Below are 24,623 nucleotides of genomic sequence, written 5' to 3'. Positions count from 1 at the left end.
AATGACATAAATGGTCCATGAACTTTGGTCCAAATGTGCAATGTTGTCCATGAACTTTTAATTAGTTGAATGTGGTCCTAAAGTTTACCCCAATGTGTAATGTGATCCATGAATATTTAATTTATATAATGTAGTCCCTAAATTATACCTAGTGGAAGGATTGCATTAAACATCTTCGTATAGGTCGGTGACCACATCGAATATGTACAAAAAGTCTACGGACCATATTAAACAAATCAAAAGTTTAGGGACCACATTGAATATTAGGCTAAAATTCATGAACCATTTTGAATAAATTAAAAGTTCAAGGACTACATTGCATATCGGGCCAAAATTCAGAAAACCCTTTGTATCATTATCCCTTGATAAAATGGAGAGTAATTCTCTAATTTGCGCCTGGTGCGCCAAGATGCGTGTTTTGCGAGTGAAACTCGTGTTGCTAATAACTGTTCGTGTTATCCTTGTTCTTACGGAGCTCGACGTCTACGGCTTTGGGACAACCATCTCGCCAACCAAGATTGGGAGGTGAAGGAGGCTCTTTGGTAGTAGTGTATGTCAAACGCGTTATGGAGCGACAAAAGCCCGAACATTATGTCATCTCGGTTTGAAGATCTTGGCTCAGAGAGAACTAGATTGAGGAAACGAAGTAGCGCCGAGGGGCCGGGTGGGGGGTGTATGGTTATCCTTGTGGCCAACCGTTCTGTAAACTTGCTATTAGGAGATCAGCGACAATGTTGGCTCAAAGAGAGAACTAGATTGAGGAAACAAAGTGGGTTGGGGGGGGTGGGGTGGGGGGGGCTTGTGGTGGAGCGGGTTGGGGGGTGGGGTTATCCTCGTGGCCAACCGTTTTGTAAACTTGCTATTAGGAGATCAGGGGGGTGGGGTTATCCTCATGGCCAACCGTTTTGTAAACTTGCTATTAGGAGATCAGCGACAATCAGAATAATATCGAATTAGTGCAGCGGAATAAAGAAATCTTCTCTCTTGTGCAACCCTAATAGGAAACGATATAATAAAGCTATATGTCCGACGGAATATATAAACACTAAACACCCACGAACACAAGGGAATTTTTACGTGGAAAATCTCTCCTATACAAGGAGATAAAAAATCACGGGACCGAAGTCCACCCAAAGACTTCATTATTAGCGAATTGGGTAGACAATGTTCTTCTCTAGTTAATACTAGAGGTATATAGCAGCAAATACATCAAAAACACCATTCTAGGTAATACTCGTGAATTCGCAAGAGATCAATGATAAATCACACCAAAACACAAGTTTAGTTCTACCCACGAAAAACCTAATAAAAGAAGATCCTAAAAATCAAACAGATTATATTCGAGAGCAATGTGTCGCGAGCAATCGGACCACAAATCGACCTCCGATGTAAGCTTGATGAAAACCGGATGGCACTCTCTTCCAGATTTTATTCTCTCTTTCTTTCTTGCTTCTATATCTTATAAAAGAGAATGTTTTTTGTGGCTACGATATATAAGATAGTGAGAAACCCTATTTCTCCATATGTATCATCATACGGGCTTAGGCCTATGGGCTTACACTTCATTGGGCTTCCTCCACATGGGAGTGAACCCAGCCAACACTTGCTCCAACGGTGTGGAATATCAAGTCCGAATTTTCCCGGGCGAAGACAACTCTTGCCCGGAGACGCCGAATTACATATGAAAAAGCTTGCAGAATCGCTACAATGGCTACGATAGTTGTGGGGGCTAGGGCGATCGTGACGACTACTGCATTTTTGTTTGCTCTAGAGGCGTGATGCGTATTATAGACATGATGATCGTCGTGTCGGAGATGTTTGTACAAATAACAGGCAAGATCGACTCCGTTCGTTCTATGAGAAATAACTTCTAGAAAAATATTTTTCGAATTTTTCGATGTTCGATTCACAAAAAATAAATAGATCAAGGAAACTCTTTTCCACCTACGAAAAAAAAAAACTTTCAAAAGTGAAGAAAATGATTTCCTCTTTTTGAGAAGGGGAAAACATTTTCACTCATCTTTGTTTGCTCCTCATTCACATTCAATTTCTTTTTAATAATTTTATATTTTCTTTTTCTTGTTTCATTTTATTTATTTTTCCAAAAAAAATTATTATTATTTTTTATTTTATTTTTCCTCTTTTCTTTTCTTTTTTCTATTTTATTTGTTCCCTTCTTCTTCGGCCACATGCCGGTAAGGCTTGCCTGCGATCGATTACCGTGGCCATCGACTAGCCGAAGAAGAAGGGAAAAGGAAAAAAAATATAAAAAAATAAGAGTAAATAAAATAAAAATAATTAAAAGGAGTGTACGGAAGAAAATCAAATTCAATTTTGGAAGAAAATATTGTCCGGTTTATTTTCAGGTTACCATAAAATATTATCATATTCTGAAAAATATTTTCCAAAAACATCTCACTTTCGGGGAAATGAATAGAGCCTAAGAGAGTTGTATAAATTTTGTTGCGCGGTTGAATTTTGAATTTGAGAAATTTTTATGGATCGGTTGGGACAAGTGGATCGAATTTTCATGACTCAAATATCTATGAGTACATAAGCTATGAAGGTGAAAACACTTGGATTGGTCTTATGGGGGGAGTTTGGGAGAGATTGCAGGGGGTGCGACGAAGTGATGGCAAAACACTTGGGACGACAACGTCGCAGTCGCAAATGTTATGAGGTCGGATGAGAGCAGAGCAATTGTCCAAGGGATGCTCAAGAATCTAGCAAAACAGGGTAGAACGATGCTCATCAACGAAAGCAAGATATTGAGGTAGTAAGAAATCGGGATGAGATAATTCCTATTTCACGAGACAACTTTCAAGAGTTTTACGGTCAGAACTTTCGTAAGATTTGGAAGCCTCGAAACTTTGGCTAACGATTGATTTCTTTGTCCGTGCATTTTATGACACCCATTTCAAATTGGGGGCGACCCGATAAATATGTTTTATCATCTAGCACTTTGAATATTGAAGAAGAGCTTTTACCAATATGGCAAGCACGGTTCAAATCGCAACATGTCCTGTTCGTGCATCGATACTTCTCGAGCGTTCAATCTGGAGGGAACGGGCCTTTGCTCGACCTCCATAACGACGATACAGGGCCTTTTTCGACGCCGGTTGGAAGGACCCTTTGACGACGACGGATCCATCAATCCAAACAAAGAAGGCCCCTAGCCTCATTCATTGGGCTGTTGTCATCACTACACGTATCCTGTGGACAAGGTCCGTAGAATATCCTAAGTGAAAACTTGCAACATCGGCAATGTCCGCAACCAGGCGGTCCGCGACCAACGATCGGGAATCGGCAGCCCGTCTTCTTACCTCCGTCACGGTCCAGAGACATGGCACGATTCCACAAGCGCAAACACCGGAGCATTGATGCTGCATGGGACCATCATGAATTCATGACCAAAATGAGACGGAACGAGCCGAGGTCGTATTCAATTAAGACCCCGTCGAAACACAACAGTCCAAAAAGAGATAGGGGAGAAGGAAGACGACGGCCGAAAAAGAGTGGAAAAGGGAGGAAAAAGTGTTACTGACCTGTCGGTGGCATGGTCGGCTAGTGTTCTGTGAGAAAATTACTAGTGACTACTGGCATGCCAAAAACAACAGATTCATAAAGATGCATTGCTGGATTGGTCTTCCCAATAAGAAGACAAGAAACACTGCTCTGCCGTGAATTCTCGTGGACTTCACTTACTGCCTTTGAATTTTACCAATGCGCACGAGCCTTTCGGCTCAGGAAGCGAGACGGGTCTTGACTATCGAATCTCCTCCATTTATAAAGCTGTTTCCTCTTTCGTCGCCATTTTCAAACCATTAACAGTCCCAACCATGGAGGGTCTCCGGACACGCCTCCTCCCAACTCTGCTACCCGCTTCCCTCCTCCTCCTCTTCCTCCCCCTCTTCCTCCCCCTCAACCTCCTCACCACCGCCGCCGCCGCCACCAGCAGGAGCCCGCAGACAACCCCGCATTTCCACGTCCGCCGCCACCTCCAAGCCGCTCACTCCACCTGCCAAGGCACTCTCTACGCGGACCTCTGCGTCTCCACCCTCGCCTCCTTCCCCGACCTCGCCTCCAAATCCATCCCGGAGGTCATCTCCTCCATCGTCAACCTCACCGCCGACCAGGCCCGGTCCGTCTCCTCCAACTGCTCCAGCCTCGAGCGGCGCCTCGCCACCAAGCTCGGCCCCCTCGAGCGCTGCGCCCTTGACGACTGCCTCGAGCTCCTGGCCGACACCATCGACCAGCTCAGGAAGGCCATCTCCGACCTCTCCAGCAAGAACGGCTCCACCGCCCCGGCGGCCCACTTCCACGACCTCCAGACGCTCCTGAGCGGTGCCATGACGAACCAATACACGTGCCTCGACGGCTTCGCGTACAGCAAGCAGAACGTGCGGGCCGCCATCGAGAGGAGCCTCGTCAAAATATCCCGCCACGCCAGCAACTCGCTGGCTCTGCTCAAGAAGCTGCCCGGCGTGAAGGGAAGGCCGTCCGGCTCACTGGCGGAGGAGGCCTTTCCCGAGTACGGCAGGATGAGGGATGGGTTTCCGGCATGGCTGTCGCCCATGGATAGGAGGTTGCTGCAGGCTTCGGTGAGCGCGACAAACTACAATGTCACTGTGGCGCAGGATGGGACGGGAAACTTCACCACCGTCAACGCGGCGGTGGCGGCCGCTCCGAATGCCAGCACCACCAGGTTGGGCTTCTGCTGACACTATGGAGTCAATGCAGTAGCTCAATTATTTCTTTCGTACAGCAATAGGACGTACCAAGATCTACAAAATAGCACAAGTAAATTAATCCGGCATACTATACCTTAGGTCATCGAACGTTTCCTTACTTATCTAAATACTTTACCTGACCTATCGTTTAGGATGCCAATTATGGAAATTTAGCATTACCCTATTAACTGTTTTCTATTATCTGATTAGGAAGTATGAAGGAACATATTATAATTCTCCATTAGCTGTCATCAATTAGTTAAATGAAGTTCCTTTGTGGGTTTTGATTGGAAAACACTTTCAGGTTTGTGATATACATAAAAGCAGGGGCCTACTTCGAGAACGTGGAGGTGGATAGTAAGAAGCCGATGATCATGTTCTTGGGGGACGGCATCGGGCAGACGTGGATCAAGGGCAACCGGAACGTCGTCGACGGCTGGACCACTTTCCGATCTGCCACCGTTGGTGAGTTCAATTTCGACGTCCCCCCTTCATGCATACAAGAGAGATTTTCCCTTTCGAAATCGTCGAATGAATCTTCACTTGGTTCACCCTTGTTCTGAATCTCTTGAGCACAAGACATAAAGATCACGTGCAAAATGAAAATGTTAAATGTTGTTCTTCCACTGATTCAAGTTCAGTGATAACATTGAACATTTTCGTATAATTTAATGACTGAATTGAACATATATAAAAAAATCAAGTGATCACATTGAATAATTTAAAAGTTTATGGACCACATTATATATTGGAATCACATTAAAAAAAATAAAAAGTTGATGAATTATAATGCATAATGGGCCAAACTTCATTTTTCCGATCTTAGATTAGAAGTACAGCCGTGACCAGTGGTGCCCGTGTCGGCGGGGTCCAATCACGGGGCTCAACTTTGTCTTATTACTGCCTCGTTTTGGTAGGCCTGTAGGGCAGCACATGTTCACGTGAGCATCTTAAATTCTCTCGCGGGCTAAGGACATTGGTACAGTTTGTTTGTGCTTAGGTGAAGTAAATTACGAACCTCCGGTAAAAAAAAAAAAAAAGCTTAGCATTTAGCATGTCATGGAAGAGGTTGAATTGGGCTTTTCTAACATCATATTAGAATAGATTGCAGTCAAAGAAACATATAATGAGAATTTAGTCATAGACAACAAAGATGTAATTACAAAGTGATAATAATATAAAAAAAAGTGATTAGCGTCGGTGGCACGGGGATCGACGTGGGGGTGGCCGAGTCCACCGGCGTTTGTCGGGTCAGGGTGTCGGGTAAGAAGATTTGAAGAATTATGGAAATGCTCTCTTGGGAGCATAAAATGCGAAGCAGGTAAGCATTTATACAAACAAAGATACGGAATCTTCGTTTTTAAATCACGTAGTAGCGGCCTAATAAGAAAGAACCCAAAATTAACTTCAATTTTCATGTTTGCACATGTTGTGCTCGTTGGGCAAGGAAGGGTCTCACTCATCTCTCCATGTTTGATAACAACTCGGCAAGGAGAGTCCGAGACCGTGATCTAATAATGTTGTCCCGGGCCATGTTTTTGTCTGTCTCCGGCCAGAGGAAACTTGATGGGATACAAGCACAGGACATCACCAGTGTTCATATTTCGTTTCGTACGTGCATCATTCGGTGTTCGGATTTTTAAAAACTTAAATCTTCTTGTGACACGGATAGTTTCGATTTTTCCAAAAATAGACATGAGCCATAGGTTAAATTACCAATTAGTTTTACGCGTAAATAAAAGCACGAATTTCGTTATAATAAGTCCGAAACATTATATGGGGATCCTCGATAGAATAAGGAAATCAAGGCGGAGTGTGTTGCACGGATGATTTGGTGTCCTCATCTGTAACTGGTCCAAGCGAAGCTGATGGAATCTTAAATTGCACATGGGTGCGGTCCGGGTCTTTGATTGTTGATATGGGTAAATCCTTTTCCTTTCCTTTTCTTTTTTTTTTTCCACAAAAATCAAACATATAAGACAAGATAAGCTTGTGAAAATTCCTGCGAGCTCGACAAAGCTTATGAATTAAACAAGCTTGTGCAAATTCAGGGACAAGGTTTCTGACTAGATCCTACGCTTTTGCCCCTCGGCAGTGAGCCTAGATTCAGGGATTCGAAGTCTAAATTAAGTGCATGTTTATAGATTTGCTGACCATGAGTTTTCACTGCCTTTTGTAGTTAACGATTTATTTATCCACTGCTTGAGGATCTAATTCGAGAGGGAAAATGATATAGATTATCTCTGGGGCTTTTAATTTGTTTAATTTGGTTCATGAATTTTATTTTAATGTACAATATTGTCTCTGAACTTTTGATTTGTTTAATTTGATCTCCAAATGTTTAGCTTGTGTTTAATCTTGTCCCCGAACTTGAATTAATGAAAGGATAACATTGAACATTTTCATATAATCTGGGGACTAAATTAAATATGTATCAAAAGTCAAGGCAGTACATTGAACAGACTAAAACTTCATGGACGACATTGTATAATGAACAAAATTTTGGGAATTATATTGAATAAATTAAAAATTTAGGGACCATATTGCATATTGAGCTAAAGTTTAAGGATCGTTTGTATCATTTTCTCGATTCAGAATTACAAGAAAAGTCACGTCTAGGATTTCACGTCTAGCAAGCCTTTTCCGGTTGCTTATTGCTATGTCATTTAGGAGTCTAGATTATGAAACTGAGATAAATAAATCATGCATGTCATCTCAAAATCATCTTAACTTTTGAACCTCGTTTCTTTTTCCTTTTTCTATTCCTCAGCTGCGGTCGGGAGTGGATTCATAGCGAAGGGCATATCCTTCGAGAACTACGCGGGTCCGAGCAAGCACCAGGCCGTGGCCTTCCGGAGCGGCTCCGACCTCTCCGCCTTCTACAACTGCAGCTTCGTCGGCTACCAGGACACGCTCTACGTCCACTCCCTCCGCCAGTTCTACCGCGAGTGCGACGTCTATGGCACGATTGACTTCATCTTCGGGAACGCGGCCGTGGTGTTCCAGAACTGCAACTTGTACGCGCGCAAGCCAAACGAGAACCAGAAGAACGTATTCACGGCACAGGGGAGGGAGGACCCCAACCAGAACACGGGGATATCGATCCTCAACTGCAAGGTTGCGGCTGCGGCGGACCTGATCCCCGTGCAATCCTCGTTCCAAACCTACCTGGGCCGCCCGTGGCAGGAGTACTCCAGGACGGTCTACATGCTGTCATACATCGGAGACTTGGTCGACCCCGCCGGGTGGTTGGAGTGGAACGGGACGTTCGCGCTGAGCACATTGTACTACGGAGAGTACAAGAACCAGGGGCCGGGTTCGAACACGAGTGCCCGAGTGACATGGCCGGGTTATAGAGTCATTACCAATGCTACAGAGGCCAGTCAGTTCACAGTAGAGTCTTTTATCCAAGGAAATGACTGGCTTAATGACACGGGCATTCCGTATTATTCCGGTTTGAGTTGAGAAGCATTGTAATTCTTAAGCGCATTGGCGTATCAATTTGATTTTTATTATCTACTCGTGAAAGGTATGCAGATAAGAAAATCTATAGAGATGCTCTGCCCGCCATATAATTTTCTCTATGTCAATCCTAAAAGTCAGATTTGAAATTCAATAAAAGGTCAGATTCATTGAGCATGGAGTGGTTCTTAAAATATTTAAAGTAATTTCGTGTATGTCTAAATTGTTTTTTGAACTAAAAGTGTCATGAAAAAGTTGAAAAAGAAAATAAGAGCAATTTTGTGCTTAGCACAGACTGACCGGAGTTCAACCCAGTCCAATTCTGTTCAGCCTGAACCATCTCTTTTAGGTCAGGCTATTCAGGCCTAGAGACATAAGGTTCGATAAGTTTGGGCCGGTCTAAGCCCGGTCGGACCAGCCCGTTCGTTTGTGTATTCTTTTGTGGCCAGTAGTAGAAATTTCAAAGATAGATTTACAACTGTAAAGGTAAAGAAATCAAACAATTCGAAAGCAGCCCCTTATAGGGACGAAATCTTTTCCCCCATGTTTTACTCTAAAGGATGCTCATATATGCAAAATCTTAAGAAACACGAAATAGGTTAATCAAGCATATAAAATGACTTTGAGGCTCATCATGTAAGTAAACATGAAATTAAATCGTGAGCTCAATTCAATCGATTTTTTCATTTTGAAACGTGACCGATTACAACAATTCTTCTGATCAATGTGCAACTCATCCTATCACTAGAATGTCGTTATTTGTTCCGTGTAACATCTTGGGAAATCATGATCTGGTTCTTCGTCATCCAGTTGTGTATTATGAGTTGTACTGAAAGTTATCTAAGCTTGATTACTTTAATTAGAAAACTTAGCGCAGCTCTTTTTCTTTATGGTCAAGTTGTTTAATTATCTCTTGTGTAAATCATTTAATGAGACATATAATTCAGCATAAATATATAAGAATAGATAATCATATAAAGATGCATGATGTACATGCAATTGAGAGATACATATCAATCATATTCTTGAATTCGATGCAATTGTGCTTCGATTGGTAAGCATTATTAATCTTTTCGTCTGATCTTATTGTAGTACATGAGTCATTCTTAATGCTTGGGAGATCTAAATTACATTAATTTATTCATGGGTTTCTCGAAAGGGTTCGATTTTTGGAACTTGTTCAATTTCTAAACAAAGAAATAACATAAAGGCCCGGGCTTTTCCTCCTGTTATATGTACAATTATCGCCTTGAAAATTGAAGATTATCTAGTTAATTACAGTTTCAAGACTCTTGAACACGATCACCCTATATTGCTTCTGGTAGATTAACAAGATGCAGAATTTGTGTATCTAACTGTAACAGTGGTTAAAGTGGGAAGCGAAGGACTATATTCGTCGAATCAAATATAACCAAGCCATCCACTTACTAGAAGATAGAAGGAGATTGACACTTACAACAGACAAACCTAGGATTGCAACTTCTATGCTTTGATTATCACATAGGAATTTAACTTCTTTCTATCTATTTTTTTTTCTTTTATTACTAATGGCCCGTTTATTTTGCAAAAAATCAATTATATGAAAAATATTTTCCTGAAAGTGATCGTTTATATCACTTATATAATTAAGAAAATGAAAAATATCTCCATCATTCACGAAAATATTTAGGCATGTATTGTTATTGATAATGAAAATGTTTTTCATTAACTAATTATTTCAAGAAATACACAAGGTCATTTTTAGGAGAATATTTTCAAAATCATTTATTTTTCATGAAACAAATGAAGTCTACTTGAAAAATAACTTAAGCCATAGGATTCAAAGTGGATAATCTACCCCGTACCTTGCTACGTTGGTGTTATCCAATATTAATTGTGGAAGATGCTGGTGGTCGGTTTATAAGTGTGAGGAAAAATCTCATTCTTTGAACTAGCTTTTGGGATGAGAGAGGCTTAAGACCACTCAATATTGGTATCGTAGTCTAGGTTACCAACAAATCTAGGTCCAATAGTCACATGGGAGAGATAGGGTAGTCGCTGCCTTCAATCTAGGGCTCATTGTGTGAGAGGCAGATTATTGGGGTTTATTTCACATTAGTTATGAAAGAAGCAGGTGGTCGGTTTATAAGTATGAGGGAAAACCATATTCTTTGAGCTAGCTTTTAGGATTAGAGAGGCTCAAGACCACCCAATACTAGTATTAGAGCATAGATTACCAACAAGTCCGAACTTAACAGTCACACGGGAGAGATGTCACTACCTCCAACCTAAGGTCCAATGTGTGAGGGGGAGATTGTTAAAGTTTATCTCACATCGATTGTGGAAGGGGCTAGTGGTTAGTTTATAAGTGTGAGGAAAAGCTTCATTTTTTTTAACTAACTTTTAGAATAAGAGAGGCCCAAGACTATATGTGGTATTTAAGATTTGTCGAGAGACGGAGTGGGAGGACATTCCATTAGCAAGAAAGAGAGAGTATTGGATGAAAAAGGAAGACTTGGAGAACTCATGGGCATTTGCTAAAGAGAGAGTATTGGATGAAAAAGGAAGACTCGGCGAACTCATGGATATTCAATGACCATGCATTAATTTATTAGCTAATTCAGTCTTCAGCCCATCCCTTGTTCTCTCCCACTTAAAATAGCTATAATACCAGATACGATGATATACAATTGAAAAATGTCAGCATTACCCTTTGTCAAAGGTGGAACGACGCCTTTCTACTCCGATCCTTGAGTGTTGCATATATCTTTGTTAGTCAATAAACGGTTTAGCCGAATGTTCAAATCTAAGTAATGCTTCTCCTTGTAAGTCGGGGTCATGTCTATGCCCTCACTTGACGAGTAAGCATCCAAGCATAGCGAGAGAGCCTTGAGTAGGCGCTTCTCCGATTTTTGCTTCAGTAGATGCTTAATGTGCTTGGTTGTGCCCGTCAGGTTGGCTTGTAACAGCCTGAGCCCGATCAGCCCTAGTCCCTCGAGATCCGCTCTGTGGCTCTCCGAGTCCAAACCAAGAGAATTCACGCAGAAGCCGAAATTATAGCTCGGGCCGCTGTCTGCAAGCTTCTTGCAGGTGTCCTGGATGATGTCCTTTGCGGATTGGACACGGTAGAAGATGAGGAAAAGGATTAAGAAGAGAGAAGAGATCCAAAATGCACGATTCATTTTCTTATGATGAAGATGGGAGATTTTCGCCAAGTTTTCCTATGAAGACAGGCTATTTGTACTGATTTTCAAAGGACTTGTTATGTTATATACCAACACAAGTTCATTTATTGTAAACATATCGCCTTATTTAATTATGAGATGATTTGGATACCTGGTAATTATGGTTGCGTATTTAAGTGTAGTCTAAAAGACTTTTCGGCTCCAGCTCTAATGCACAAAAGACTCTTTTATTTGGAATTTCCCATTTTTTCGTCCCGTCATGATTTTATAAGTGCAATTAATGTATCTGAAAATTTTATCGCCGTTAATATCGCAAATTTAATAATATCAGCAAGTAGCTACTGTGTGCAATGTTGGCACAAGTGCAATATGTTAACCCTACGTTGTACTAAGACTCCAATTATTTCATGAAAAAGAAATGGTTTGAGAAATAATTTTCCTAGAAACGATCGCTTGTATCGCTCACAAAAATCGATGAATGAAAATTAATTTCATAACCCGCGAAATTGTTTAGACATAAATTGCTCTCCATAGTAAAAAAATTTCGTATTGATTTGATTATTTCAAGCGATCATTTTTCACAATTTTTTTTTCTAGATCATTTGTTTTCCGCCAAGCACACATAGCTTAAAAGTATATAACCTTTTTTACTTCAACTAGAAAACTTAGCCCAAGTCTCTCTTTTCGATCACGTTGCTTAATTATCTCTCTTGTCTAAATCTTTTAGTGAGAGATATATTTTGGTACAAATATATTCGAATTTATAATCATATGAAGATGCATGAAGCACATGCAACTGAGCGATGCATATCAATCATGTTCGTGAATTCGTTCATATAAATGTCAAGCCATTGTGCTTCGATAAGCATTGTTAATCTATTCATCTGATCTTATTTTATTTTATTATATGAATCATTGGATTATTGATTGGGCGATTTCAATTACATTACTTTATTCCTAGGTTTTTCAGAAGAGTTTGCTTTATGAAACTTGTTCAATTTATAAACGAAGAAATAACTAACTTTTAAGCTTTGTTTGTTTCTCGAAAAAGGAATGAGTCGAAAAACATTTTCTTAAAATGATCGCTCATATCACTTACAAAAATAAATAAAGAAAAAGTATTTTAATCATCCATTAATATGTTTAGACATAAATTGTTGTCGACAATAAAAATAATTTTTGCTGTCTAATTATTTCAGGCGATACAAGCAATTATTTTTCAAAAAGTATTTTTCAAATCATCTATTTTCCGAGAAATAAATGAAGAGGTTAGAGGCATGGACTTTCCCTTATGACCATTGCTTTGAAAATTGAACATTATATCATTAAGTATAGTTTCAAGACTCTTGTCATATATTGCTTCAGGTTCATTAATAAGATGCAGAATTTATGTATCTAATTGTAATAGTGGTCAAGTGGGAAGCGGAAAGACTATATTCGTTGAATCAAATATAACCAATCCATCCACTTCTTAGAAGATAGAAGGAGATTGGCACTTACAACTTTCTAACCTAGGAATGCAACTTCTATACTTAATAATCACACAGGAATTTAGCTTCTTTCTATCATTTTTCTTTTTCTATGTTTAAGGGTTCATTTATTTCGTGAAAAATAAATGATTTTGCACAAATTTTCCTAAAATGATCACTTCTATCATATTTAAAAATAAATAAACGTAAATTATTTTCATCGTCCACAAAATATTGAGATATAAATTGTTATCGGTGATGATTGTTTTTCCATTTACTGATTATTTCAAGCATACATATGATTATGTTTAGAAAAATATTTTTAAAATTAATCATTTTTCTCAAAACAAGCGAAGCCTAAAGGAAAGATAACTAAGCCATAGGATGCCGTGTGGATAATCTACCCCGTACCCCGTGGTGCCACCATGCATTTTAATTGTGATTTGTGAAAATGAGCCTTGTTCCGGTAGTGAGATCTTTCGAGAGACGCGAGGGAGGACATTCCATTAGCAAGAAAGAGAGAGTATTGGATAACTAAGGAAGACCCAGAGAATTCATGGAAATTCATTGACCACTCATTAATTTATTAGCGAATTCGCTCTTCATTTCATCCATTATTCTCCCCATCAAAGATATCCACAATACTACCTACGATATATGACAATGGATTAATGTCAGCATTACGCTTCGTCAAAAATTGAACGGTGCCTTTCTTCGTCTTCGACTCTTCAATGTCACATGTATCTTCTTTCTACAACACTCGAGACGCCCAAAAGTACACATCGATGTAATGCTTCTCCTTGTAAGTAGGAGTCATGTCTTTGCCCTCGCTTGACGAGTAAGCATCTAAGCATTGCAAGAGAGCTTTGAGTTGGCCCTGTTCCAATTTATGCTTCATTAGTTGCTTAATGTACTTGGTCATGTCTGTTGAGATTTTAACGTTACAGGTGCATAATTTTTGCACGAACACGGGTTCCTCAGAACTGCTCGGAACCGCTCGGAACTGCTCAGGAATTGGACCGGACCGATCTGGTTCCCGGTTCCGAGAGTGGCCGGTCCGGTCCGTGGTTCCGAAAAGTGGGAACCGGGACCACCAGTCCGGTTCCGATTTTTTTATGGGAACCGGACTGGACTGAGAACCGCTCACCTCTAATCCCCAACGGGTGGCGAGAGACCTATCTATTTAAGTTCTCACTTATGTTGTCTCCTACTTCTCTACGCTCTCCCGGCTTCACCTTTAAAAAAGCAGCTTGAGCACATTAGCAAGTAAAATAGAGGAAATGAAGTTTGTATACAAGCGAACAGAATAAAACATAGAGTGGAGGAATAAAAACATTAGTGTTTTGATTAATATAGCATGATAACGTGCTGTTTGTGCATTTACGGTAAACAGCAATTTTCACCCTTTCTACTACCACTAAGGTGGTTGGCCCTGTGATAAAGGAGACACTGTCGTCCATCACTAATTCAATTCACATGGGACGCAAATCGTTAAAAGGCTCGTGATTTATTGCCTGAGCTGTGGCATACCTCGTGTGGAGATGCTTTTTGATTAAGATGCCAGGCTTGCCAGTCTTGAACATCCAAGTCATTAATGATATGGATTAGTTATCACTCAAACTGAACATTTCGTAATGCTCATGGGAGGTTTTTAGAAACTGGTCGCCCTCTCCCTCACTTTATGGACTCATAGTAGAAAAGGCTATCAATTATTAAAAAATCCAATATAAAACTTCAATTGCCAATTAAAATAGCCTATTATTTCCAAATTTTGTGTTCCATTTTTTTTTTTTCTATAGAAATTCATAACCCAATAGTTTTTTGGATCTCTGACGTCAAGCACCGTAAGCGAAGAATACAAAATAGCGACAACCTTCGATATTACGGTAGAATGGATTTGGTGACGATGACAAAATCGAATTTGAACAGTATTACATTGTCAGATAGGAAGCAGAGTTATTTAGTCTGTTGTTAGTAAAATCAAACACCTATTCATTCTCATTGTCAGGAAATATATTCTCCATCATTTTGCTAGTAAGAATGATGGACGAGTTTTTCTGTAACCAAATCCACGTTACAAAGCCGGAGAGACCGCCCTTATTAAGGGACTTACTACATATATAATCTGAACTATTAATGTCACAACTCCTCTAGTCCCACATTGCCTAGGAGGAGGTCTTGGGAAGCCTTTATAAGACTTGGGTGCCCTTAGACTTGCAAGACGCGTTTTCCGGGCGTTGTATGGGCGACGCTCGGAGGAACAAAACCGTGAGGACTGTGTGTCCAAAGCGGACAATATCTTGCAGAGTGACGCAGCGGAAGCGCGTGGGGCCCAAGGCCGTTATAGTTGGTATCAGAGCCGACCTTCGACCGCGTGTGGGGCCACAATGGCGCTCGGCGGGTGCTAGAGGGCACAGCGTTCCGCTGCGTGGGGCCCAAGGCCGTTACGGTTGGTATCAGAGCCGACCTTCGACCGCGTGTGGGGCCACAATGGGCGCTGGCCCAGTGCTAGAGGGCACAGGCTGGGACGGCCGTGCCTTTGAGGGGGGGAGTTTGTCACAACTCCTCTAGTCCCACATTGCCTAAGATGAGGTCTTGGGAAGCCTTTATAAGGCTTGGGTGTCCTTAGACTTGCAAGACGCGTTTTCCGGGCGTTGTATGGGCGACGCTTGGAGGAACAAAACCGTGAGGACTGTGTGTCCAAAGCGGACAATATCTTGCAGAGTGGCGCAGCGGAAGCGCGTGGGGCCCAAGGCCATTACAGTTGGTATCAGAGCCGACCTCCGACCGCATGTGGGGCCGCAACGGGCGCTCGCCGGTGCCGGCGAGGGCACAGCGGGGCCGCTGTGCCGCTAAGGGGGGATTATGTGACATCCCTAGTCCCACATTGCTTAGGAGGAGGTCTTGGGAAGCCTTTATAAGGCTTGGGTGCCCTTAGACTTGCAAGACGCGTTTTCCGGGCGTTGTATGGGCGACGCTCGAAGGAACAAAACCGTGAGGATTGTGTGTCCAAAGCGGACAATATCTTGCAAAGTGGCGCAGCGGAAGCGCGTGGGGCCCAAGGCCGTTACAATTAAAAAAAAATGTGAACATTACTGTTAAAATATGTCTCGAATTTGAGCCCGAAAAAAAAGTTTCCTAGTTTGAATAGGTTTCCTAGTTGAAGAAGGTTTCGTATTTTGGATCCAATCTTTGCTCGTAAATAAGAACTTGATATGTTTTGTGAAGAGTATCAAAGAGGAACTTCTACTAAGGGAATTACAACAAGTATTCAAGTATAGAAGCCGATTAAATTTTATGGTAAGATTTGTGTTAATTTCTTCTTGAGATTGAGAGATTATTTCTTGAGAAATTGTAAGGCTGAACACTTGTGGCTTATTAGATATAATTGGAGCTGAGAAACACTGCGATTATTTGAGTGATTTGAGTGTGATTTGTAATCTCATTTGTATCGCTTGATTTGTAGTAAAATTTGTTGTTGCTCGTCCCATGAACGTAGCTTTCTACTACCGAATCACGTAAATCTGATATCCAATTTACTTTTTTGTTTTGTATATTTAGTGTTCGATCAATTGCTTCCATACAACAATTGATATCAGAGCTAGGCTTATTTGAGTTAAAGCGAATCGATGGCTTCGGAAGAAGGTAGAGTAAAAATTGACAGATTTGATGGGAAGGATTTTGGTTTCTAGAAGATGTGGATGGAAGACTACTATATTACATGAAACTGCGCTCGCGGTTGTCCGGGGAGAAACCAGAGACAATGAAGCAAGCCGACCGAGAATTGTCGGATAAATGAGCGATGGGTGTGATTCGGCTAACATTGGCTCTTAATGTCGCGTTTAATATCGTGAAAGAGACCACCACCGCGAGTTTGATGAAAGCCCTATCGGGTATGTATGAAAAGCCCTCTACAATCAACAAGATCTATTTGATGCGACATTTATTTAATTTGAAGATGAGCGAATGTGTGTCGGTTATTAATCATATCAATGGATTCAATGTGATTGTTTGTCAATTGAGTTTAATCGATATTGACTTTGAAGATGAAGTATGTGCTTTGATTCTAGTATCCTCATTGTCCGATAGTTGGAATACTACAATTACTGCCGTTACGAATTCCTCCGGATCAACAAGTTTAACATTTAATGAGATTCGAGATTTAAATCTAAGTGAGAACATCCGTAGAAAAGAATCTGATGAATCCGTATCTACTGTTTATGTAGGTGAAAATAAAGGAATAGCTAGTAATCGTGTTAGCAGAAGTAGTATAAATATGAACAGACATAGTCATTCAAGAACCGGTGATGCTATCTGTTGGAATTGGGGCAAAAGGGGGGTACTTAGAAGGAATTGTCTTAAACTGAAAAACTAGAAGGGTAAGGGAATTAGAGTTGAGTTTGCGGACAATGTTGCAGCTATAGCTGGGTGTTGTTGAGAAAAGCCCATAATTGATGTTGAAGTTGATAAAACAATCCATAATCTCTAATATCTAAGTTAATGTAGTGAAATACGATTTTACGGATTATTTAATGGTGTATGGATCAAGATACATAGGATTGAATCTGACAATATATGCTCGGACGATGTTTTGAGGGGCTCAAATAATGTTCCGAGGGACTCGGACGCTATATGAAACTTAGACACGGGAGCTCATACGTTGTAGCGAAGGTCAAGTTCCGAGGAAGTATTTCACGAGCAACGATTAGATTATCAAGAGATGTATCTCTTGACACCTAATTTTGGCGATCCTATATTATTATTATTATTATTATTATTATTATTATTATTATTATTCGTTAAATAAGAATACGTCTAATTTACTTTGTCTTATTGTAAAATAGAAAAAAGTAAATATATATATATAATGAATTTTAAAAGAAAGAAAGAGAAAAAAAAATAAAATGATAAGCTAGTGAATATGCATATTTTCTTATTGTACTATAGAATAAAAAAAAATCAAAAAAATCAAAAATCAAATTTTATTTTATTATTTTATTTCATTTTTTTTAAAAAGAAAAAAAATATCGGGTCGGGCCGGATCGACTCAAGCCCGCTCGTGGCTGTCGCATTTCACGTGTAGCCCACCCACGCGCAACCCAGTTGGGCAATTCTCTTCCTCAGCCCACCATTTCCTTTTATTTCTCAACCCATCTCCCTTTCTTATTTTTTTTCAGCCCATCTTTGTTTTGTTTCCCCACACAGCCCACCTCTCTCTTTTATTCTTCTTTCCTTCAGCCATTTCCCATACGTGAATATCTCTACACTCACCGCACACACTCACGTCACTTTCATTTTCACCGCACAACTCACGTGGTCTTCCATCAAACCACGTCCACATCAAGCTGGATTCACGCTTGGTCCACACAAGAAAACTTGCTTGAAGGAGGCAAGACTAGTATAAAAGAAGAGGAAGAAGGCGGGCGAGGGGTTGGCTGGTTCGTTCGGTTCGGCAACCAAAAAAAAAAAAAGAAGTGGGAGGAAGTTGAGGGGCGGGGAAGCGGGAACCAGTGGCCCCTTCGCCCGAAAAGATCATTAGCAACTTCATAGCCAACGACACTTGCAGTCCGGGTAAGCTTCGAACCCCATCTCCACCTTGTACAGTCGAGCTACGCATAAATTTTCGCTATCCTTAATTGGTATTTGCACTAAGTGAACGAGCTGTTATAGAAGCTTCCTTGTTGGACTCACACTCCTTTAAGTTGAAACGTCAACTCAAATACTCAATGTCCCTCGTCCCCCATCGATCCGGTTTTCTCTTGCGCGTTCGTATCTCTTTGTGGAAGTTGTGGCCCGTGTTGTGTTGCGGAGTCGCGATCTGTTTAGGAAGTCTCATTTGGATGATACTCGAGGGTGTACCAGCTCGGTTTAGATAGTCCTTGATCATTCGAACGTCGGTTTGGGAGTAGTCGCGGAATCGGAAGGCGACGACGCAGGTGAATAAAGGCTGTCCGGCTGAGTTAGCAGCACGTGAACTTGAGTGGAAGCAGCTCGCGAGCAGACCCCAATGCTCCGACGGAGCATGACTCGGTGACGATGCAACGAACAAATCCCGACAAGTGCGGAGGTGACTCGAGCGCGGGTTTAGTCGGCGCGAGCGTAACTAGAGGCGACGTGCTCCGGACTAAGGCAACGCGAGCTTCAAAAGAGGCGGTGGCGTGGCGGTTGGATCTCGGCGTAGTGGTCTTGATGCTGGATGGACAGGCCCCGTGTTGGGGTGAGGAGCTCCACGGGAGAGTGATCTAACGGTGGCGACGAATGAGTCCCAGCGACACGACGACGAGGCGAGCGAAGACCCGGTGGCGGCGCCGGGTTTTGGTCACGGCCGTAGGTGAAGTCGAGCGTAGCGATGGCAAGACGGGCGAAGGGCGTGGGCGTCGGAAGAACAGGACCGCCATCGGGTGTTGCAAGCGAGGAGGATGCCGCAACGTGAAGAAGATGACTCGAGAAGTTGATGGCGTCACCGATCGAGTTGCGTAGACGGACGAGCCGAAGCTTCACCGAGATGCAGCGGAATGGAGACCGTTTTTCGACGTCACGGTCTTGAAGTTCGGTGAAACGGGACCGGCGTCCAGGTGGGTCCGGCGATCGCGACTTGGCAACGGAGCGACGGGCGAGTCTTGGCGGTGCGACGGCAAGGCGAGCGAACATTCCCGGTGTCGCATTGGCATGGCGTCGTCGCCGGGATTTGCAGAAAAAAAAAAAAAAAAGGACCAGAGGAAGATGCCGCACGAAGGAGACGATGAACAGTGATGATGGGGGGTTGATTCACGTTTTTATTAGGTGTGTGGGCTGGTCGGTTGGGCTGAAAATAAAAGGAGAAGGAGGAGTTGGGCTGAAGAAGGAGGAGTGGGCTGGCGTGGAAAAAGAAAAAAAGGGGAAAGATGGGCTTGTGTTAGAATCAGGCCCAAGACGAGTTGAAGGCTGAAGAAGAAGGGCTAAGGCTGAATCGGGTGGGCTGCTCCAAAGAGAGGAGACTAGGCCCGCGTGGGCTGCTTGAGCGGGCTGGCCGAGAAGAAAAAGAGAAGGGGTTGGGCCTGTGTTGGAGTCATGCCCGAATTGAAGAGAAAAAGAAGAGGAGATTGGGCGAGTGGGCCCGAGCTTCTTTTTTGCAATCAGGCCCGGCCCGGATCCTCTCTCCCGGGCCGAACGGGTCCGACGACCCGATCCAGGCCCGGGTCCGAGAACCCGACCCGGGCCCGGCTCCCTCTAATAAAATATTAATAAAAAATAAAAATAAAAATAAAAAATCAAAAAATCAAAAAATAAATAAATAAAAATTCAAAAAAAATCATAAAAATTTCAGAAAATTAGAAAAATGTTTTCTTCGACCTTTTTACCCCTAATGTGAATTTTCACACCTCAAACTGGCGTTGATTGAAGACCGATGTCCAATCCGGTCTGATAATTGTTGTAATTCGACTTTCGAGTCGAAATTGTTTGTTTAAATATTGCCATTATAGATTTGGTCTGCATGTGCTTATCCCGATCTTTATTTGGCATATTTATCTGATTGAGTGTTTAAAAACACTGTCTTTTGAAAAATTGCCTGTTAATCGCTTTCCCTGTATGCAAGGTTAAGGATAAATAGGTAATTGCATGAAATGACAGAAAAACATTATGCATGATCATTTAGTACCTGGTTAGATACCCGATAAATTTAAAATGATATGCAGAATGTGTGGTCACCTTAGGGAATACCAACCGGTTAGGTACCGAAAGGGCGTTAATTTTCTAATTAGCGTAAATAAGTCCCCGAACCTAGAGGCTCTGGTTGCGTAGGAATCGAGATAACCCTCCCATGTCTCGATTGGTTTCTAGCCGACCCCAATAGGCTAGTGGCGGCTCTTAATAGCATTTTAGTTTGCTAATCACTAAAAGAAATCCAATGTCACGCGAGGTAGGACTTGGGAGAGTCCACGCCATTGATCGATGGCAATACCTCTAAACCCGCCGAACCCTCTTGGGAGAGGCCGAAGGCGAGGTCGCGACAGCTTAGCGACTCCACTGGAGACAAATAGGTTAAAAATCTATGTAGACTTAGGCCGTAATAACCAGTTGATTGTTTCCTAATTTGATCACCATTTTGCCGTGTTGCTAAAAAAATCAGATTCATCTGCTAATTTTGTGATTAGATGTTCTTGCAGGTTGGGAGTTATAAGGGGCGGAGTGACTTGTTGACATATCTGTTTTGCGGGGAGTTGTAGGAATGTATGTTTTCCGGATGTATATAGAAGCGGTGTTTGATATACCCTGCTATGCATGTTTTTCATACACTACACTTTTTGCACACACATCCAGTGGTCAAACCCGGACTGCGACCCCAGGAAACCTTTAGGAGGTGTCAGAAATAGATTGGGCCATACGCAAGTCTGCAAATGGCACGATCATTTCTGATCCCGCTCATCATCTCGAAATGTGTGCCCCGACTCGATTATGCTGTCGGCGTTTTTGGGGGCGGTATATCATTTCGTTGTGGTGGGAGCCTTTAGCCATTAGTCTACCCTACCCTTTATGTGTCAAGCCTCACTGTTAGCATGCGTGTGTTTATGTCATTGACGGATGCCATTCACTAACCACTATAAGTATAATCTCTATTTTATCCCAATTTTTCCTATGTCTCTTTCAGTTATGTTTTTGTTATGTCCATTCACCGACCGAAATACTCATATATGTTCAATTGAGCCCATTCAGGTCCATAATGGCAAACATGGAGACGGTCGCGATTGAGCCCGACAACCCGTTAGCCGAGCCTGAGGACGCGATTGTACCCGAAATGGCACCAACTCAGCCAGATGAAGGTCATGACAGAGAAGCCGATTCTCCGTGGAACCGGCACTACTGGGATCAAGATTTTTTGCGAAACGCGCATGCTGCGGGAGAAATAGTGGATACCTTGGGGCAACCGAGTGGCGAATATGATTTTCTGGTTAAGTATTCACCCCCGCCTTGGTTCTTTGAGGAGCTCGTCCCCGAGACACGACCTTATTGGAGCGAGTGGGGGGATGAGTTCGACACATTAGAGTCCACCGAAGAAGCAGTCGCTCCGATTGAAGCGAAACAGCCTGTCGACATCGAAGAGGTCACTCCCGATGATGCGGTCGTCCCTAAAATAGTGCCAGATTTGAATGAGACGTTCATTAGTATGGCGCAGCCTGTTGTGTCAGACTTGACCATTGAAAAGGATCCGGGCAATTACCAGCTTGAGGACGAAGGCCACAATGACCTCACTTCTGAAGAGTTTACTCGGATAGAACCAGATAACGATCTTTTTAGACTTGGATATTCAGGAGTTCGCAACCAACCCAACGGTCCCACCGTCCGTTTGCTTCGACGCAAACGTCGTGCTGCAATTAGTCCCTACTCATTTCCCCTCCGAAGTAGTCGATACGGTCGAGGAAGTCGGGGTAACCAAGAAGGTCATATGGATGATGCTGTCCGCTTGGTGGTAGGCGAGGGTTCTGGTAGCCAGCCCATTGGAAATCCCCTCAAGTTATTTTTTCCCCGTCCGCCCAAAATGTTAGATGACACAAGCCTCTCTAACTTAGAAGGGATAGCACAACCGTTTGAAGAACCCGGTGCTGACACCGTCATCACACCTGCTGATGTTGACGCCTTCTTTGAAGAACAGACTCTCAAGAGTGAGCCTACCGATTCTTAGAAGATTATTCCGGATGAGCCTCCGGCATCCGAGGAGGTGGAGTCGTCGGGCAGTTCCCCCAACTCTCCGGAGTAGGATCATGGGTTTGTTTGTTTTTTGTCATGTACATATGTTTTTATCGCTCTTGCCAAGGACCGTGTTTCTGATGTGCTAACTGTTTTTTGGATACACCCAGGTCTCGAGCCGTTGGCTTGGGGGAAGTACATGTTGTAATGCGGCTCCCAGTTAAATAAAACGAGCACATGTTTATTAAGGACGTGTGAAAGTATACTGTCGATCCCATGACGATGCAATTATGAGCCTAAGTATAATCCCGAGGACTGGACTTTCACACGCTTCCTAGTTTTGGCTTTTTTTCAAAAAAATCCGGATGACCCGATGATATGAGGGCATTTCCCGAAGCTTACCCATTTGAAAAATATTGTTGCAAATCTGTTTTCAAAAAACACACTTTTCCGCTTTTTGTTTATATGCCATTGAAATGAATTAACCTTTCTGCATCGTGTCTCGGGCATAGCATTCTTCATATTCATAATAAGAGCACATGTGACTCGGACTCGCCAAGCGACGATTTTTCAGATTCAGGCAAAGATAGTGAAGAACCGAAAGGGATTGAGATTGAATGGAGTCGCCACGAGGAGTCAGAGCCGTTGGCAATTGAACCGACGGTGACAGTGAATTTGGGTATCGAAGACAATATCCGAGAGACCAAAATCGGGGCGGGGTTACAGGAAGCAGAAGCCGCCGGATTGGTCAGCCTTCTTCAAGAGTTTCGGGATGTATTTGCCCGGTCGTACACCGACATGCCAGGATTGGATCCGGATATCGTGCAACATGCACTACCAACTAACCCGGATATACCGCCGAAGAAACAACGGTTGAGAAGGACAAAGCCTGAGCTGTCTAAAAAGATTGAGGAGGAAGTAATGAAGCTCCCGAAAGTCGATTTCATTGAAGTCGCTCATTACCCGGATTGGATAGCGAATATCGTCCCGGTGATGAAGAAAGACGGGAGAGTCGAGGTGTGCGTTGACTATCGTGATCCGAATAAGGCCAGCCCCAAAGATGACTTCCCGCTCCCGCATATTGACGTGCTAGTTGATAGTACGGCTGGGTTTGAGCTTTTCTCCTTCATGGATGGTTTTTCCGGTTATAACCAGATTCGGATGAAAGAAGAAGACAGAAGCAAAACTTCTTTTATAACCCCATGGGGAACTTTTTGCTATAGAGTCATGCCTTTCGGCCTGAAAAATGCGGGTGCCACGTATCAAAGAGCCATGGTGGCCTTGTTCCATGATATGATGCACAATGAAATTGAAGTATACGTCGATGACATGATCGCGAAGTCAAGATTAGGCGAAGACCATGTTGCGATTCTCCGCAAGCTATTCGAGCGCCTACGTAAATACCGATTACGCCTCAATCCCGCAAAGTGCGTATTTGGAGCAAAGTCTGGGAAATTATTGGGCTTCATGGTCGGTAGTAGGGGCATTGAGATTGATCTGTCCAAGGTGAAAGCCATATGCGAGCTGCGACCCCCGTCTTCTATGAAGGAAGTTCGCGGTTTGCTGGGGAGATTGAACTATGTGGCAAGATTCATATCCCGGCTATCGAAACCTGCTAGGCCATTTTTCAAGCTTCTCAAGAAGAATGCAAAGATTGTATGGGATATTGAATGTCAGACCGCTTTCTTGAAGATTCAGCATTATCTGACCCATTCCCCTGTTCCGGTTCCACCTGTTCTCGGTGTGCCTCTAATCCTTTATCCGACCATCCACAAGGAGTCCTTGGGAGCTGTATTGGTGCGAAAAAGACCATCAGATGGAAAAGAATGCGCAATATACTATCTCAAGAAGAAATTCTCCGATTCCGAAGCCAATTACTCGTAGGTCGAGAAGACTTGCGTAGCTTTAGTTTGGGTATTACACAGGATGCGGCAGTATACCTTTCACTATCAGATTATGTTAACCACCGAATGTGATCCCATTAAGTATCTGCTGGAAAAGCCGGCGTTGGTTGGCAAATTGGCCAAGTGGCGCATTCTTATTTCTGAGTTCGATGTACGGACAGTGACACAGAAGTCGGTGAAAGGTCGAGCAATAGCAGACATATTAGCAGAGAATGCTGCGGGACCGCA

The 24,623-nt window shown here is 42.6% G+C and overlaps 2 protein-coding genes across 2 annotated transcripts; one reads left to right on the top strand and one right to left on the bottom strand.

Annotated features, from left to right (window-relative positions):
• Positions 1-3,712: 3,712 nt before the first annotated feature.
• On the top strand, positions 3,713-8,351 carry LOC125314431 (pectinesterase-like). The gene is made up of 3 exons (XM_048276666.1): positions 3,713-4,705; positions 5,035-5,195; positions 7,501-8,351. Exons 1-3 carry the CDS (start codon positions 3,840-3,842, stop codon positions 8,193-8,195), a joined length of 1,722 nt encoding a protein of 573 aa, XP_048132623.1. The 5' UTR covers positions 3,713-3,839; the 3' UTR covers positions 8,196-8,351.
• Positions 8,352-10,909: 2,558 nt separating this feature from the next.
• On the bottom strand, positions 10,910-11,353 carry LOC115754059 (putative invertase inhibitor). The gene has a single exon (XM_030692980.1). The coding sequence runs from the start codon at positions 11,351-11,353 to the stop codon at positions 10,910-10,912; it is 444 nt and encodes a 147-aa protein (XP_030548840.1).
• Between the last annotated feature and the right edge of the window lie 13,270 nt (positions 11,354-24,623).

The sequence above is a fragment of the Rhodamnia argentea genome, chromosome 3 (assembly GCF_020921035.1).
Source record: "Rhodamnia argentea isolate NSW1041297 chromosome 3, ASM2092103v1, whole genome shotgun sequence".
Lineage (NCBI taxonomy): Eukaryota > Viridiplantae > Streptophyta > Magnoliopsida > Myrtales > Myrtaceae > Rhodamnia > Rhodamnia argentea.
This window is presented reverse-complemented; position numbering and strand designations above follow the sequence as displayed.